This window comes from Pezoporus wallicus, unplaced genomic scaffold (assembly GCF_028554395.1).
Source record: "Pezoporus wallicus isolate ANWC-B61680 ecotype Strahan unplaced genomic scaffold, APGP_CSIRO_Pwel_v1 contig_2908, whole genome shotgun sequence".
Classification (NCBI taxonomy): domain Eukaryota; kingdom Metazoa; phylum Chordata; class Aves; order Psittaciformes; family Psittacidae; genus Pezoporus; species Pezoporus wallicus.
The window spans coordinates 7858864-7876835 of NW_026642179.1; the positions used below are offsets into that span (position 1 = coordinate 7858864).

Sequence of the window (17972 nt, forward strand, 5' to 3'; positions counted from 1 at the left end):
AATGAGTACTTAAGAAACAAGTGCGGGTTTCTTCAGATATGAGGTCCCAATCTTAAATATAATTGCATCCAGCCAGACTCCTATGATCACACAGGGCACCACTGGCTTCAGCAGAGCTCCACATGGGTTCAAGTTCTGCTTGCATGGAGTAACTACCAGACTGAGACCTATGGCAAGACTTGAGAATATTTTAAAAACCTCTACATTGTTCAATACACAATAGACATAATTTTCTAAATGAGACTGGAGTCCTTTATTACAGGCCTCTAAAAGTTGTTGTTAGGGTTATACATTAAAAATACTAAAGTAATAAAAAAAGATTTTTTTTTCTGTGTTTGCTTGTTTCCTTCTATGATACCATTAAGCTATAAATAATTTTAGGATAAAATGCCTAGGTATAAATGAAACTGTTAACTGATCATGTTTGCTGATGTCCCTTTCTCACATTGCCCAAGTTGGCTCCATTAATCCAGCATCTTCTCTTGTTTCTTGCCTTCCTTTTTCTTCTTCTTGGATTCTGTCAAGATAACAATAACCATAAAAAATTAGAGTCTAACAGTCACTGCAACAAATTTCATTCAATACCCCAAAACTTCCGCTTGTTTTCTCTGTGTATGTAAGAACTAATTCTGATTCCTCGTTCTGAACAAGGAAAGGGAAAAGAGAAGGAAAAGAAATTAACAAAGGAACAGCTGAGGCACTAGAGAAGATGGAAAGGGGGGTGCATGTGCTGTTCAGAACCCTTCCTATCTGAGCACCTGACCCTCTTTGGCATGCAAAGCATTGTCTCAGGAACTTGCTTTGAAAATAAGAAAACAGCAGGCAGCTCCTGGAGAAACCGGGTCACGGCTCAGTGGAGAGCTGGAAGAAAGCTTTGCACACACTATCCACACACATACCCTTCTTCCTTGCTTCCTTTCTGTTTCATTGTCTGTCTTTGGCTTTCTCTAAATATAAGAGAAACTCTAGAGTGTGGTGAGAAAGCTCACTTATTTCTTCAGCTTCTCCATTGCCAACCCCTTCCCCTTTGTCTGGGACTAACACCTATGTACACTTGAGGAGCCTGGAGTCACTAGAACGTGGTCTGTCCAGGCAGCTGGTACTGACGGGATGGCGAAGAGACTAGGGAGCATCTGCTTCTCTGATTAATTTGGGGTAAATAAGGTAACGGTGTGAAGGTGCAAGTTAAAGTTTATATTAAAATTACCATTTATGGTCGTATAATACCATACCATGTAACACCAGCTTTCACTGTGCTAAAGGGGAGTGCGGTATTCTACCGGCAAAGGAAATTCACAGAGGGACCTAAGGCATGAATATGTATCACATGTCACCTTGCAATGGGCAAAATAACAGGTCTCACGGGGAATGTGAATAAATCAAATCCTCACAGATACCACCAAAAAACACAGCATAACAGGTACTACAGAAAGAATGAAACTGAGTTTCTGTGAAGCATCTTTCCTGGAACCAAAACAGCAACCAAGTAGACTCACGTTTGCCTTAAACCAGATGTCACTTTTCTCCTTTGAATCCTGCCTTTGTTTTTTCATTCTCAAAAAATACCTCCTCCCCACCAAAGAAACCAAAACAAGACAAAGAACCCCGACAAAAAAACAAAACAAAAAATCGTACAACAAAATAACAACCAAAACCAAAAAGCAGAAACCAAACCCCAACAGAAAACATCTCAGGTTATATAACAAATATAACCATGAATGAGAAGACAAGCACTTGGCCCGTTAGGTGGTACACTCTTCTTTGTGAATGTGATTCTTTTCTCTCTGACCAGTTTGCAGAACACAGATAAGCAAGCAATAATCACCTCTTGTAAAACCTTACTTGCATTAAAGCCAAAAGAACTACACTGACATCTTTCAGCTATGTATAGGGCCAGGGTACCTTCGACAGAAGGCAGGCTTAAGTCATCACGTTTCTCTGATGTTTTGTTGTGTTTTTTTCCTGTTAGTGTTTCAAAACAAAATCTTCATCTTTTTCAACATGACAAAAATTGTTTCTGATAATCCTTAGTCAAAGCAAAATAAAATACCTATTTTATGCTTAGTCACAAAATCTGCTCTATAGAATCTTTCCCTTAAAAACTCTTCTTAACATTTAAATGGATAAGAATTTAAAACAAAAAGTAATTTTGTTTGAAAATAAGAAAATGAACTATTATTTTTTTTACCCCTGCCTTTGTATGTTTGTCAGTGTTTGTGTGTGCTTGTGTACGTATGCCTGCAATCCAGAGCTATTCACAGAATCTGGCATTATTTTACATGTCATTCTAAAATGCCACTTATCTTTAAGTTAATATCTAATTTGCTTTCAGCTAAAGCTTTTTTTTCCCTACAGATTTTCTGTCTCCCCTCCTATCCTCTTTAATCCATGTTCGCCAGCACTTCCTCTAATTTTGCTCGGTATCACTGAGCCTCCTGGATTCTGTATTGATTGCACTCTCTCTGACTCTCTTACCTCACCCCCTAACACTGCTTTCTCTGACAGAAACAGGGGTGTTTTATTAATCACACCAGCATTTGAATCTGCAAAATCTATTTAGACTCAGCACAACCAGAAGGACACTCTGCAGACTTCCAACTAAATTTACCAAAAGCAAAGCAGACATATGAATGCAGGCAGACCACTAATAAGGCTCTATTGAAGAGTATGTGCAGTTCACAGTAGAGGTGAAGTCACCACCAGGAAAAGTTTTTGGTCTGGACTTGTGTGATTGCATCAGGTCCCCATCTTCACCTGACTTGAGTACCAAACAACTCACTGTTAATCCATCTGCACTTGGCCCCTGTGGGTCTCTATCTGCTCCTGTCAGCAAAAGCTCAGTTCTGCCCTGCTTATACCTTGTGATAATCTGCATATCATCCAAAGTGCCAAACCCATCAACCTACAAAGATAAGTAATTCTGCTTTGTGTCCCAGCAGAGCAAAACCTTTGTGCTCACTCATGGGATGTAAATCCTCTCACATTAAAGGTACTCACACCACCACAGCTTAATCTTTCAGACAGGTAAACTGTACTGATGCAAAGTAAATTTGCTCCATGAAATGACATGCATCCCCTGAGTTGTGGCAATATCAAAAAGGAAAAAAAGAAAAAAAAAAAACAAACTGCTCAAATATTCCCCAGTCCTTAAGCTCTTCTAAAAATCTTACTACAGACATTAATACCAGATACTGGCCCATGAAGATGTTGCTGTTAATCTTTTCATGCACAGCTACCCACGAACTGTTTTGACTATGGGCAGGCTACAGACTATTCTATGTCCATGGCTAACAAAATGTAAAGTTGCTTTAAGATGTACTTTGTTCATGTTTTCTCATTGCTCAGACCTAGTTTTTGCACCTGTGTCATTCAGGCTTTCACTGCCCTCATCTCTACTCACCCTGCGCTACTATTTCTACTTTTATGACCAGCTATCAGCTCAGCTTAAACATCCACACTGGAATCCATGTCACTCTGATCATCTGGTCTGCCAACGTTTCCCTTCCAAAAGTAATCAGGCTTGACTGAAAGGGTCACCATGCCAGCAGTGCCAGCGCTGATGCCATGCTAGGAAGCCCTGACCAGCTGAGAATACAGTGCCAGCTACCTGAAAGCTCGAAACAGCCCCATACACCAGCACCAGATGTAGCCATGTACAGGGAAAGATCCTCTAGACGCCACAAACTGTGACATCTCAATATAAAGCTTTATGAAAGGTATGTAGATAGGTAAGTAGAAAGGTATGAAGACGGGTATGTAAATTTGATATTTACAGTGAAACACATAATTTAAATACATTAAATGCTTTAGCAAAGGTATTTCTCCTAGAGCTACCAAGATCAGGGTCAGCAGTGAGGTGGGAGTAGGTGCTATCTCTCGCTGTCTCTCAACACTTAAGGTGAGCAGGCTGTGCAGTGGAGGGAACAGATGAGCACCATTGTTTGCCTACTGCTCGAAGTGCACTGTGTGTTAGCGTCCCAGCCAAACTGTCCTTCCATTGCTGGCGTGGCTCAGCATATAGCCACACTGAGGAAAGCTGTAGCAGGATCTATGACTTTCTCTCTGGCTCCCTTCACATCAAGGAAATACTTATCTTTACAATCCTTGTGCATCCTTTCAGCAATACAAAGGTACTGGAAGAGTGAGCTATGTACATTCCAGAATATTAATAAGGATGACAGAACAGTCCTCAGTTTTTGTGTCTGTGTTAAAGCGTACGCTTTCCTCCCTCTCATCCCACAGTTACGAAGCTGCCTAGTGGTGCTGTTGCTCAGACAGAGGCTGGGATCCTGGACCAGGCGACACACAAAGAGCAAATTCAGAATACCTTGCTGTCCATATAGGACCCAGCAACAAGAATTGCACAGACATCCCACTCTCCTGGAACCCAGAGCAGTTCCAGTAAGGTGAAAGAAAACCCTATGTAACATTGTACAAACAGTCCTGCAAGACAAAACTTTGCCAGTGCACACATACTGGATTACCTAATCATCTGTCACCCGAATATGAACAGTTGAATGCCTGAGAATTATTTGCAGGATTAAAGGCTGTTTGGTCATGGATGAACCCACTTCTGTGATGACTGGTAACAAAAATTTCAGTGAGGATCTTGTGAGGTAAACAATTTAATTTGATAAGCAGAACTTTCTCTATGGAATTTGGAATGGCAGCAGCCCTCTTTAAATAGTCATCTTTATTCTGAAGACTCATTCTCATTCAGCACAGGAAAGCAATTTTGTCGAACAGAAGCCACACACCATTTGAAGCCACCCTTAATGTATAAGGCACAAAAGGGAGGTAATTACATTTTAATGGAAGCCAAGCTTTCTAAACCAAGATTTGCAGGTATTTATTTTCATTTGTTGAGAAGAAGGTAACAATTCACTCATGGCACTTCTGAACTCCTGTACATAAAAGGCAAGCAGCGTCCCCAAAAGCAATACAAATCATTCAAAATAGCAAAAGCTGTGCTGATGGAAGGTTAGAGTAAAGAATTTCAACACCAGGTGTTCAGGACGCAGTTTCGTCAGGAGCCAGCATTCAGTGCCACTGAATACAGAGGAAGGCAGCTCTTCCGAAGGGCTCTCTACCTCTCATTGGGGAAAATTTTCCAAAGCACCTGGCTGCTACAGTGAAGGGCAATGGTGCCACTGGGTGCAGGGAACTTTTGAATTTTGGTGATGAAATGCCAAGCCATATGGAAGGAAGCAGTCTTGACATTGATGAAGCCAAGAATTTTATCCTTGGGTGAAAAAAATCTCACCCTAAAGAGGCTCACCCTGCTCTCTAGGAACAGAAACTGCTATCTTATGATTTCCATGGTTGTAGAAACAAATCCCTTGATTTCTGAAATACCCTTTAATATGGTATTTCTTCTGCTTCTAGAGAAATAGAACCTTTCATGGCCATCCAATTCCTTTTCTTCCTAGTTTCCTGCACAGCATTTATATATTCCCAATAGTTTAAGAAGGAAAAACTATGTTACAATAGCAGTTTTCTTCCAAAATGAGCTCTTCTCAGAGCAACGCAGTCTTACTGGTTGGAAAAAAAGAAAGCAATACTCCACTAGCTAAACAGCAGTAGAAGGCAAGTCTCCAATGAATCAATGACCTTGATGTGGCTTTTACTTCATTAATATATTAAAATTGATTGTATTCCCTATACTTCAGCTCAGTGCTGTTTAATGACTTTCTCTAGTTGTCTGTGTTTCCCAATCTCTCCACTCTTCCAGTCACCCCCCTTCCAGCACGTTTTGTTCTGCTTCTCGCTTTGCTAAATTTCCATTTTGAACAGACTTGGAATTGCTCCCAGTTGAGCACAAGATGAACCCCATTCAAACATAAGGGTGGAGCTAAACCATATAAGACAGGATGGCATGCTGTGATGTATGTTACAAATGGGGAACAGCTAGATTTATGTCTGTAACAAACACTAACACACCTGATAAAGGAATGGACCAAAGAGCTGCTCATGGAAAAAGTTTCACTCTTTTTTTTTCTCATTGGAATTGCAAGAAGAAATAAATGCAAGGAAAAATGAATCCAATTTATCTGAAACAACCTTAACAGTCAGACAGCATTGCTTGAGCCTGACCTACAGATGCAAGACATTTTAAATACTCCCTTTACTATCCCTACTGAAATCAGTCAGAAATTACAGGTAAGGTGATTGGTTGAAACCAAGGTTTTTCATCAGAAAGTTTTAATTTTGGTGATTTTCTTCACGTATTGGGAGAAAGTTTCAAAATTGCCTAGGCAAAGGCACACAAAAGACCACAGACACACACATATTCTGATTTTGCTACATGGCCTAATTGCACAAAGATCAGGAAAGCTTCATCTCATTTTCTTTATGTCTGGGTCACGCATACCTAAGATGTTCGAGTCTTTTGATTAAGTACCCAGAAAACTGCAATGGATAAACTTTCCAATCAAAGCCTGCTTTGCAACTGGAGACTGCTGAAGGGGTCTGGCAAAATGAAAAGTGACATTCATAAGTAGCTCACGTTGCTCTTGTGTTTGCTTCTTCTCATCTGCCTATGGTGCATTTGTACTGTTCCTTCTGTATGGTATGAACTTTCTGTTCTTTGTCATGTTCTGTGCATGAAGGACCCAGTCCCATCTGGCTCTTCAGCCCTCCTTCTATGCTATACACAAGATCCCTCTTAACGCCAGCGAGACAGGTGCAGGCACAGACTAATAGAGAATTCGGTGCCTGCGTTCACATGCCTGCAGGAGACTGCTGAGAACAAAAAGTATTAATAGCCCGACTAGAGTTTGGCATACACCTATACAGCAAAAAGATTACCTGTTGCAGCAGTTTATATGTCAAACTGAGATCTATATTATATATAAATAAATATATAGTTATCTAGCAGAAATTTATTTGTGATATACTGTGAATAGAGACCCTATTTTACTTACTTAGTTTTTAGAAACCAGGCATACGTATTTCTCAGCTGTGCCTTTTGCATCTGCCCCAAACTGGATCTGCCCTCAGGGCACAAGACACAGGCTTGGCTTTGATTAGCGAACCACACTGAAAAGTCTGCAAAACTTCTGCAGTTAGCACAGACAGAAGAAAAGATAGAGCAATGGCAAAGTAGAAAATGAGATGGAGGGATAAAGAAGGGGAAAAAGCTTGAAAGGAAGGGAAGGGAAGAAGCAGAAAAGGAAAGGAAAGGACAGAAAGGAAGGAACAGGGCTTTCTCTCTGTTTCACTGCTGGGAACAGTAATGAGTGGAAGTATTTGCTGATGGCATATCTTTTATCACAGCAAATCCCACAGCTTCAGGCATTTTCACGGCTCAAGGGCACAGACTAATGCCAAGGAGGCTCACTGCTTTTGCCAGCCAGGAAAGTGAGACAATGAGCATGTAACAGAATTGGCACGCAAAAGGCGATTTAAACTTTCAGCCACAAAGGTCTGTATTAAACCATAACAGAAACTCCTGCAGCAACAAAGAGGGTTAAACAAGACCATTCATCACATCCAATTTTTCATCTTTTGGGCAGAATAAAACTAAAAAATCTGAAATACAAACCAGGAGGTGAGAAAACGTTAAGGTCTACTTTTTTCAAAAATACCTGTAAAAGTGGCAGAACAACTAAAAATTGAAATATATCCCTTTCTTAAAAAAAATATTTCTCTTTGTCCCTCTCCTACAAGCATTTCCTAGTCCCTGGAATCAGGGTTGTGTCAATCAGATTGACATTATATTATGATCTAACAATGTATTCAAATTATTTACCCAAACAGTATAATTTTTCAAAGGTACAAAAGCAGTCTCAAGGGACAATACAGTGCAAAACATCCAAGAAACATATAGAAATGAAAGCAGAAAAAAACAGCATTAAAAGACATCCAAACTTTATTAGTTATAGGTTGCACTGGTAGCCTACTAGCAGCTTGAGGACAGTCCACACCGTACCACCACTGTGTTAATTTTTTCTTACATGATTTACTGTTGTTCCCACTTAAATTGAGAAAAATCATATTTCCTCATCCTATGGCCTCAAGGAGTCAAATCAGAGAGATAAGTCTCAGAACCTAAAGTTCCCAGTAAGTTTTACTTCATCCTGAAATACAGGCCTTCTCCTCAGACTAGCAAGGGGCACAGGGAAACACAACCAGTCATTTAGTACCCAGTATCACCCCTCCAGACTACTGTTTCTTCTCTTAGTTTTCACATTTCCCAGCTCTATAAGGTATAAATTATTCATGGCAAAACTGCCTCTCGCAATGTTTATGCAGTGTTTAGTACAATGGCACCCTTTTTCAGCTGGGGCCTCTGGGCACTCATGCAATACAAATAATCACGATGATAGCAACAATAATAACAGCCAGCTTTGCTGTTCCCACTGGGCATCCACTGCCATTGTCTCATTGTCTCCCCCCGGAGAGCTCAGATCACTTTATTTCACCGCAGGCTCCCGGTCAGTGCAAGAAGCCATTCTACAGTAAACCTACCTCATCCTCTAGAGCAAGAGAAAAACCTCCCAGTTTTGCCTTTCAGGTTTTTCTTTATCACAGCTGTTTCCTAATATGAGAAAATCCCTCATTTTTATATCTAATTAGTTTCAGCAGATCCTATTATTCTGCCTCCTGTAATACTAATTATTACACTAGCTGCATGCCTGCACGACTAATGAGTTACATTAAAGACGGGGAATTCTAAAACCTACAAAGGGAGATGCAGCATGAGTGTGATGCCAAAACAGGAGACATCAGCATCTCTCAAACAAAAGAAAATCTCAGTCCTAACAAGTCATTTCTTCCCCCCCCTGTTCCCCAGCCCCTCCAGCTACTCTTTAGGAGCAGACATTTTGCTGCGGCACAAAGCCAAAGTTGAGGGAAGGCACCCCAGCAAAAGCAGACTGTCCAACATACAAAATGGAGCGGACCACAGGTGGTTCTTTCTGGTGACGCAGCACCCAGTTTGTCTGAGCAATGAAGAGCTGCCTACCAGGAGAGCAATACATTCAGACAACGGCACTGTTAGATCCTTGCAACAGCAGCAGCCAAGCCATCCTGCCAAAGCACAGCCAGCCTGTCCTGGCAGTGCACTGTGGGTAACATGTCCTCTCTGCAGGTAGAAATCAAGGCTGTCACTGTACTTCTCAAAAAACGCATGCTGTTTTCTGTTCCTGGCACCAAAGCTAAGACAGGGATTTACCTGATCATTAACAAAAGTCCAGTTCCGTGTTTTGACACCAAGCTCCCTAAGAAGACACAAGATAAGTCAGTGTCAAACACTGTCTTAAGTCCACTGAGATTACTAATGTCAAAACCAAAGACCCTAATTAAAGACTGCAGTTCAGTCACCTTGAAGTAAATTCTGATAATTGTAATTGCAGGCTAGGATAAAAAGGAGCAGCAGCTACTCGTCAGAACATGGAGCTAAGAGTCAACAGCTCCTAGCTGAGGTAGGGCTGATTATTTCTGTTTCACTAAATTCTTAAGTAAAGCTCTTCAAACAATATGGAATTATTAAAACCAGACAGAGTGAATCTTTCCTCCACTGCAGGAGCACGGACACCTTGCTAAACGCAGGGAACTGCAGAGACAGCTTGCTAGACTCTCAATTGCTACACCTGATCTGCATTACACAGAAGAGATTATAGCCATTAACTCAGGAGGTTTTGCCTTCATGTGAGAAACCTTTCCAAACATTGCATGTTGGAGGATGTGATCTTTGCGTGCCACTCCAATTATTAAAGACAACAGCAGTGTAAGTAATGCCACCTTTAAGAACATTATTTGGAACTGTTTTCCTGTATGGCAAGGACTAAGCTGAATAACTCATAGAACTGAAAATTAATCAAAAGGTGGGAAGGAACATTTATTAAAATGTACTAAATACAGCCAGGTGAAAAAAAAATTACCAGAAAGGAGCATAATTTAAAAAATGAAGGGTACATTGCAGAAAGAGCAGGCAGACTGCTCATTCTATTTAATTTTGTCTTAATCAGAAGAATAAATAGGTGAAAGTACAAAAGTTATAGGGAGAAAGAGAAGAAGAATGAGAGTGATGGAGAGAGTGCAAAAAGAATTAAAGCCTACCAGGCAACTCAGCTCAATAAAAATAAATTCTCCCTCTCTCAGCAGTTAAAGCAAAATGTTTCCTGACTCCTGACAATACCCCATTCTTTTACTTTCTGGCTGGCTGGAACCTGAACAGCCATCAATCAAGTTTGGGTGGCCGTGAAGTAGGCCAGATGGAGTATGTCGGAAGTGTTTTCTGCTCTTCAATGCAAGTTGGCCATTATAGCAGCTACCCGACAGAAGTACCTGAGTCTTTCACATCTGTCAAGATAGTTTAAGGAGACCTTGAACATCCCCGGCCTTGCAGATACTGATTAGAACTGTGTGTGCTAGAGGAGAGGTGGCTGCCTCCATGGGGATTTTCTGATAAAAAATAGCCTTTCATGCTTTCCAGCCTTTGTGACAGGCTTTCTCATGACCTCATTTGCGTACTAAATGCACAGACCACGGTGTCACGGTATCACTGTAGCTGATAACCTTTCTGTCCAAATATTCAAGGAAAAACAACTGTTTTCATCCACCGGTTACTTTAGCACAGCAGCCCAGGACCAAGCTATTCTCTTCCAACCTGAGAACACCTCAGCAAAGCCATGGAGAAGAGCTTGTCAGAAATCGAGACAAAATTCAAATTCCTGATTCATCATCTGCTCCCCCTTAAGTCCAACATACAGCAGATTCTCATGCAAGCAGTGAACTCTAAAATGACCGTGTCGCAGATTACAATCTATACTTAAGAGTCAGGTGCTTGGATTAAAATAATACTGAGACACAGCAATGCTAATAAGGACAATTTTAATTTTTTTTTCCTACTTTCCAAAATAATGACAGCACTTCAAAAAGATTTTAAGGCTTTTCCATGAATGCTGACTAATGAGAAAACAAATCCATAAGAACACTTAGATCATCAGTTTATGAGGCAGGCACTGATTCCTGACGTTAATGAGTATCTACCTCCTTGTTTAGCAGAAGTTTTGCTACAGCTCATAGAAGCTCCTGGAAAGCCAAAATATACTTTAACAGAAAATCTGCAAAACGGTAACCCTTGGGATTTCACTGAAGGTATAATTTTCCTTTCTGTTAAGCACTGATTAAACTCCTTTGAAACAGCAGTCATCTTCAAAACAGCCGAGAGCAGAGACAGACACCGGATTCATCCTACCAGCAAAGTTGCTGCATGTTCATGAGCTGAAAAGTGGATAAGCAACACGAGAGCAGCAGTTACAAGTAGCATCCATTTATTTGTGTTTTTCTCAAAGAACAGAGAAGGTGAGAAGGAACTTTAGACACCAAGCCAGAGTAAGAATTGGGCAAGCCTAGGAGAAATAATCTGTCCTACCCAGACACCTTCTTGGCTTCTTAACTGTTCAAATTAATTAACTTTTAAAAAAAAATATAAGAGTTAGGGAAAATTCTGATGGTCTCAGATAAAGATACCTACTCCACATGCAAGCAGTGATCAAAACAAAAATATAGGTTATTTAGTGAAGGTAATAAACAATAAAAGAAGTATTACAATGGTATTTTATGTTTCAATGCCAATCTGTAGAGAAGTTGGAATACTGTGCACAGTCCAGTCTCTTCATCTCAAAAATGATTTTCAGTAATAGAAGGAATTTAGGTAAGTCCTGTAGAGGACTTATGAATGGATTAACTGTTATACAATGAAACACTGAAGTTAGAGGTTCTATCTTCAGAAGACGGCAAGCATCAGAAGGAACAGGAGATACATAAAACTGCAACTGATAGGAGAAGCCAAATAGGGGCTTTCATTCACCTCATTTAAAACATAAAATCAGAATGAAAACTGATGTAATTGAGAGATTACAAACATGACCCAATTCTCAGTCAGTTCACATCTCCTTTTGGTACTCCCAACCTACTGATGCTGGAGATGTATTCAGTAATGCAGGTCTTGAAGCATATACCAGTCAGAAAGGTAACGTTTCGCAGTAAAACAGATTCCTGCAATCAATAAGCCCCCCACTTACTGTTCTACCAGAGCTCCCAAATGCGAGCAGGCCACTGCCCTGCTACTCCAGGCAATCACAGTACAAAGGGGTCGCACTTGATCCGCATTTATACATCTATCTATGTTTCAGTACAGACCTTATGAAGCACTGTGCCTCAAAACAAAAATGCTGTTTCCAAGTAATGTATAATATGCTTTTTCTCTTGCAGTCTTGAGCCACTGGTGCAAAGCTATGGGTGGAAAGGGAGCCTAATACATATCTGCAGTCCATTCCAAAGGCTCAGACAATAATCTAGATTTTCTTATCACCAAAGAATTAAATTGGGTCTTATTCTAACCATATATTGAATCCAGTTGATTTTTCCTTTATCTACATATGGGTGGAGACTTACCTCCAACCTGCAATTTCCTTCACCTCAGGAAGGAAACAGACACTCTCAATTCCAGCCAAGATGTCAGCACTCAAATTTTTAACTCAGAAATAAAGTTCAGTAGGGCACAACATCTCACACAGTACTAATCTGCCTGACCTAATTTCTTACTCTAGTTCCTTCCTACTGCTGCCAACATAATGTGCAGTGTAGCTCCTGGGTACCCACAGATCTGCACTATGGAATTCTTATCCTTAGCTCAGGACCCAGGCAGGCTGCAAGTGTGTGACTTCCTTGAATGCTGTTCCTACTAATGCCAGCGGCAGATGAACGAGCAGGTGGCACGCAGGAAGATGCTGTGAGATTTCTAACGCAAATAAGCAGAGCAAAATTTCTGCCACAGTTATTCTGATCACGTACCTACGTTTACATGTATTTCTCCTTTTGCATTCCTTCAAATGAAATGAAGCCAGGTTTCTAATCAAGTCAAACCACATAAATAGGTTTGCCACAGTCAGTCCCAGACCGAGTTTCAGTGTCAGCTATAACTCACTCATACCTAGAATAAGTAAAAGTTAACTCCAATCCAGCAATTTCACAAGCGCTGCCTTTAAAAGTAACTTTAAAAAGACCCTGTACCACCCAAGAGCATTGCTCTCACAAAATAATGCTGTATCAATGCTCTGCTTTGTCTCCCTCTCCCCTCTTCTGACAGCCATTGATAGAATACACTGACTCAGGGAGAGCAAAACAAGGCAAAAGGCTACTAGCCAGTCCAGCTGCAGAGGTCTTCTGGTAGCATAAAAGGAAGCTTCATTCAATAAACTCCCAAATGCCACCTGGGCATGGAAATTTACTCAAAAAAAAACCAAAAACAAAAACAAGCAAACAAACAACCCACCCCAAAAAAAACCACCAAAAAACTCTCCCAAGGAAAAGAAAAAGGTCCTTCTCTCCAGACTAATAAACAATGAAATCAAAGACCTTCCTGCCTTCCCACTCAGTCACTTCCACCCCCAAATGAAGATGTTTATTGCTGCCAACTCAACCAAGTCAGATGGTCTCTGAAAATCTAGTTTCTAGCTGTGAAATATAGTTTCTGCTTCACAGCTTGTCATTATCTAGTTGTAACTCCATAAATGTCATGTGGGGAAGACCAGTTACACCTGTACTGACTGCAAAGCAGACAGATGCATTAGCACACCCAGAAAGCATCTGCAACCTCATCAGACATGTCTCTGGTAGCACAAGCAGAGCAGGCCAGCTGCAGGTATTCCTCACTCAGATCAGTGGTACACCACCATCAACAATTTTAAAATGGCCCATCCCTGTTGCACCTGTCACTCCTAATCACATTTATTTTTATAATTACCCTAGTATTCAGACACTTGAATGTTTTAAACCTAGACGGTTTTAAGCAAACAAATGCCAGGGTAGCATAGCTTGTGTAATCCAATTAAAACACATTACTTCTGTATCTCAAACAAGATCTCACAGTTTTAGCTCCCACTATAAATCATCCTACACACATAACACCTGCTACTCCAACAAGAGAGTATATTAAAAGGCTTTAACGATTAGAAAGAAAATAAGTTTGTCTGAGGAACACCTAGAAACACAAATGCAGAGCATATGCCTTTCTGTGTACTAAGAACTACACTGTCACTTGCACTTAAACAATAACACTCTCCTTCCTGCTGTCTTTGAATAAAGAATATACAACCCCAAGGGTGCAGAACATCAATGCATTTCAGCATACAGTGAGCAGAACATCCCTTCTATGCTACCTGTCCAGAAGGAAATAATTTCTTTCAATCTTCAACTCATTTCCTTTGTTTTTTTCAACTAGCCTTCATTTGATAGCAAACAAATCTTTATCAAGTTTTTGCATGCTATTATTGGTCTGTTCCCATCAACAGCAGAGTTATAAATTCATCTGTACTCTGGAATTCTAGTCGCATCAGGAAACTGGTCACAGTAGAAGTGGTCTAAGGTTAAAATCAGAGCTCTTTATCTTCAGCTTACCTCTTGTGTGAGACTGCCCTGACCATACAACTCAGGAATATTGTCTGCCTGACCACTGAGACATAGAAGCAAGTGAACTGAACTAAGAACTGAACTAAGACAAGGCCATGAAAATACAATCTTCTGTACTACTGAGTTCCCACTGAAGCATGCATAACATTACAAATCCAGTGATTTGAATGAACTAGTGTGCAGCCTTCAGCAAATGGAATTTACCTTGAGGTTTGGGTTTGGTAAGCTTCCCACAGGGCTTTGAGATTGTGACAGTCTTCTGGCAGTCAGCATTATGAAGGGCTCTCTTTAAGTTCCCAGTTCTAGTCTTCAAGGCAGTATTCAGGTCACATTCTCCCCAGGCCTGGAACTGGTATTTGCACTCTGCTGCAATGAGTAATAAATGGCAATTTTAAAATCAAAATGACTGTGAAAACAAAAATGTTATGAGTCTAACAGAGTATCACAGTTAGTTCTTGTAGACAAAAGGATCATGCTAAGCAGAAAATACAGGCTTCCTGCCCAATGTCTGAGTAAACATGAAAGCAAATCCCTTGAGAGCAATGCTTACCTCCAAATTGCTTCTTCCAGTTGCAGGGGATCTTACACTTTTGAGTCTTGGTAGTTTGTTTGCACTCAGCTCCAGTGCGAGTGCCCTCACGTGTCCCCAGGCCACAGTCACCATTGGTGGGCACACAGACACTCCACTGCCATTCCCCACAGTCAGACTTCTTCGACTTTTTCTCTGGATGAAGACAAGGAACCAAACCCAAGCAAGAGAAACGGTTAGTACCCACCAGCCTATGGAGAAGCTCCCTAAACTTCATTAAACAGGTACATCACCTGAAAAGGTGAATGAGGAAGACATTTGTAAAACAACTGCTTCAAAGGCAAAAGGTCTGGCATCCTTTCCACAATTCTACAGATACAGGTCATCCTCTCTGACTCCAAAGCAGGGTGGATCATTCAAATTCAGTCCCATTACCATGTCTACTAGTCCACTTAGATATTCTCAAGTGGATTCTCATCTTCACAGTGGGGAATCACCTAGAAACCCTCAGGGATTGCTAACCAAACCATAGAGCGCTCATGTAGAAAGGACACTCCCTCTGCCTCCAGTAGCTGATGGCATCCAAATATTTTCAGTTCCAACTGAAAGACTACACACTATACAGATTAGAAAACAATCACAGAATGGTTTGGGTTGGAAGGAACCTTAAAGTTCATCCAATTCCAACCACTCTGCCACAGGCAGGGACACCTTCCACTAGAACAGGTTAATCAAAGCCCTGTCCAACCTGACCTTGAACACTGCCAGGGATGGGGCACCCACAGCGTGCCTGCACAACCTGTGCCAGTGCTTCACCACCCTCACCCTCAAATGTATGTGTTGATGTTGTGTATCAAAGGATTCAAGCACCTCCAGGGAACAGCTGCGGGACACAAACTTTTCACTTGGTATACCATGGCACATTCTATGACCAAAATTCCAAGGATGAAGAAAAATCTACACTGAGAAGTATACTCAAAATGCTGCTAATGCATGTGCTCAGGGACAAAAGGGTCATAGTTTCATTTAAATCCTTAAACCCAAGTCTGATAAGAAAAGACAGCAATGTTATCAAACCCAAGTGTTCATCCCAAAACATCACAAGTAACTTTAAATAACCTTATAAAAAATTATTTTCCTTCTAACTCCTGTATATTTACATTCACATTTTCTCATATTTCCATACAGCCACAATGGCTATAAACACCTCTGTAACCAGAAAACAAATTCAGATAGCCTCATTTTAATGGGGCTCATAGGTCATTTTAACTGGTGTGTAAGTGTCCTGTAAATCATAAGACCTTAAGAAAACCACCAAAAGATGTGTTCCTTAAAAGATGTCACAACTGGGTTGTATAGATATGAATTTTCCACCACAGGCCTGTCTCCCCTATAATGAGGTGTGAGTTCATCACTGGCAGAAAGCAATTACCGCTGGATGTCTGGCTGCCCTTATGCAGCAGCAAGTTAGTTCAGTTCTTTGTGGGAGGACTTCCACATCACACAGCATTGGCCTAGCATTGTCAGATACAACACTGAACAAGCAACACGATAATGGTCTTACATCACTCCTATTTGGTTCTCCCTAAGTCAAGAAGGATCCTATTCCCAGAGCAAATATTAAGCTGCTTTGCAACACCCATTCTATGATAAAATAAGGACTACGAGGCTGTCAAGCTGCTAGCTTTTATGGAAACTACCTTTCATTTTCCTATTTAACACAGAATAACATGTCACAGCCACAAAGCCCTAGCCTGTATGTCAAAAGGTTAACAAACAACCTGAATTTCATAACAAAACCAGAAGCATTTGACATTCTCCCACACATGCAATCTATCATGGGGATTAACTCTGAATTACACTGGACCTTACCTGGTTTCTCTTTTTTGCCAGCCTCTGTGGTACTCACAGCTGCCAGAATAAAAACAAGTGCCAGGAGGGCAGCTGTGAACATTCGACGTTGCTGTTGTTCCTGTTGCATTCTGGGGATTAACAAGAAAAAAAGATAAAAAGGTTGGTCAGAATGTAAAAAGTGGGACCCCATCTAATGTGTTGCTACAGCATTTTGGGGAAGCTCTGCTTCAGGCCAGGAAGAAACAAGCACGTAGAACATAATTAGCTATTGGCAGAATGGATATCTTCATTCCAGAGAGAATACAGATATTTTTACCAATTCTTTTCCAGCCCGTGTACCAAATCCCTGGCCTACATCACTGCTGTTATGGATGAGTATTGCCACAGGAAGTTCAGTAATTATTGCTCATCTCTAGAAACCTGTCAGAGAATCAAGGCTCCTGATGGGCCTGGAACTCCACTCTTCTTTCTTGACCTCTGACTGATATATTGTGTAAAACTAAACATATCATATACTTTGTGTTTCAGCATACCCATTCATACGAAGCAGGGAACGCTACACTTGCAAGAGAGCAAGTTCTTACTAGGTTTACTTGACATCTGAAAAGGCCTTACTTAATAAAAACTTATACAGGTAATATGTGATGTATTACCTTAATTGTATGGGCGTCTTGCTACTAACCTTACCCTCCAATTAGAGTCTCTTCCTGATAAATTAAGCTAATTGCTTGAAATGCAAAATGGGCACAGAGACAGGACTTGCACACACAGCTAGAAGCTATCCATAAGATGCTAATGAACCCAAAATCTGGATTTGGGATTCAAATATTCAAAATATAAATATAAATTTAGAAAGTTTAAAAAAAATAGAAACATTAGCTTGGTGGTGAAATATCATTTACTAGCCAATCACCAAAAGTCATTCAGAGCTAGCTGATTTCAATGGTTTACATAGAACCATAGAATCATAGAACAGTTAGGGTTGGAAAGGACCTTAAGATCATCTAGTTCCAACCCCAACACGTCACACTAAACCATGCCATCCAAGGCTCTGTCCAACCTGGCCTTGAACACCGCCAGGGGTGGAGCATTCCCAACCTCCCTGGGCAACCCATTCCAGTGCCTCACCACCCTAACAGGAAAGAACTTCCTTCTTATATCCAATCTA

At 40.8% G+C, this 17972-nt stretch overlaps 1 protein-coding gene across 1 annotated transcript in view; it reads right to left on the reverse strand.

Moving 5' to 3' along the window:
- Positions 1-238: 238 nt before the first annotated feature.
- The window catches only part of PTN (pleiotrophin), a 71411-nt gene continuing 53677 nt past the window's right edge, over positions 239-17972 (reverse strand). Inside the window, exons 2-5 of the mRNA XM_057428100.1 lie at positions 16823-16932; positions 14972-15145; positions 14626-14787; positions 239-517 (exon numbers count right to left, since the gene is read on the reverse strand). Coding sequence (XP_057284083.1) covers positions 465-517; positions 14626-14787; positions 14972-15145; positions 16823-16931 — 498 coding nt within the window. The 5' untranslated portion in view covers position 16932 and the 3' untranslated portion in view covers positions 239-464. The remainder of the gene's footprint in view (positions 518-14625; positions 14788-14971; positions 15146-16822; positions 16933-17972) is intronic.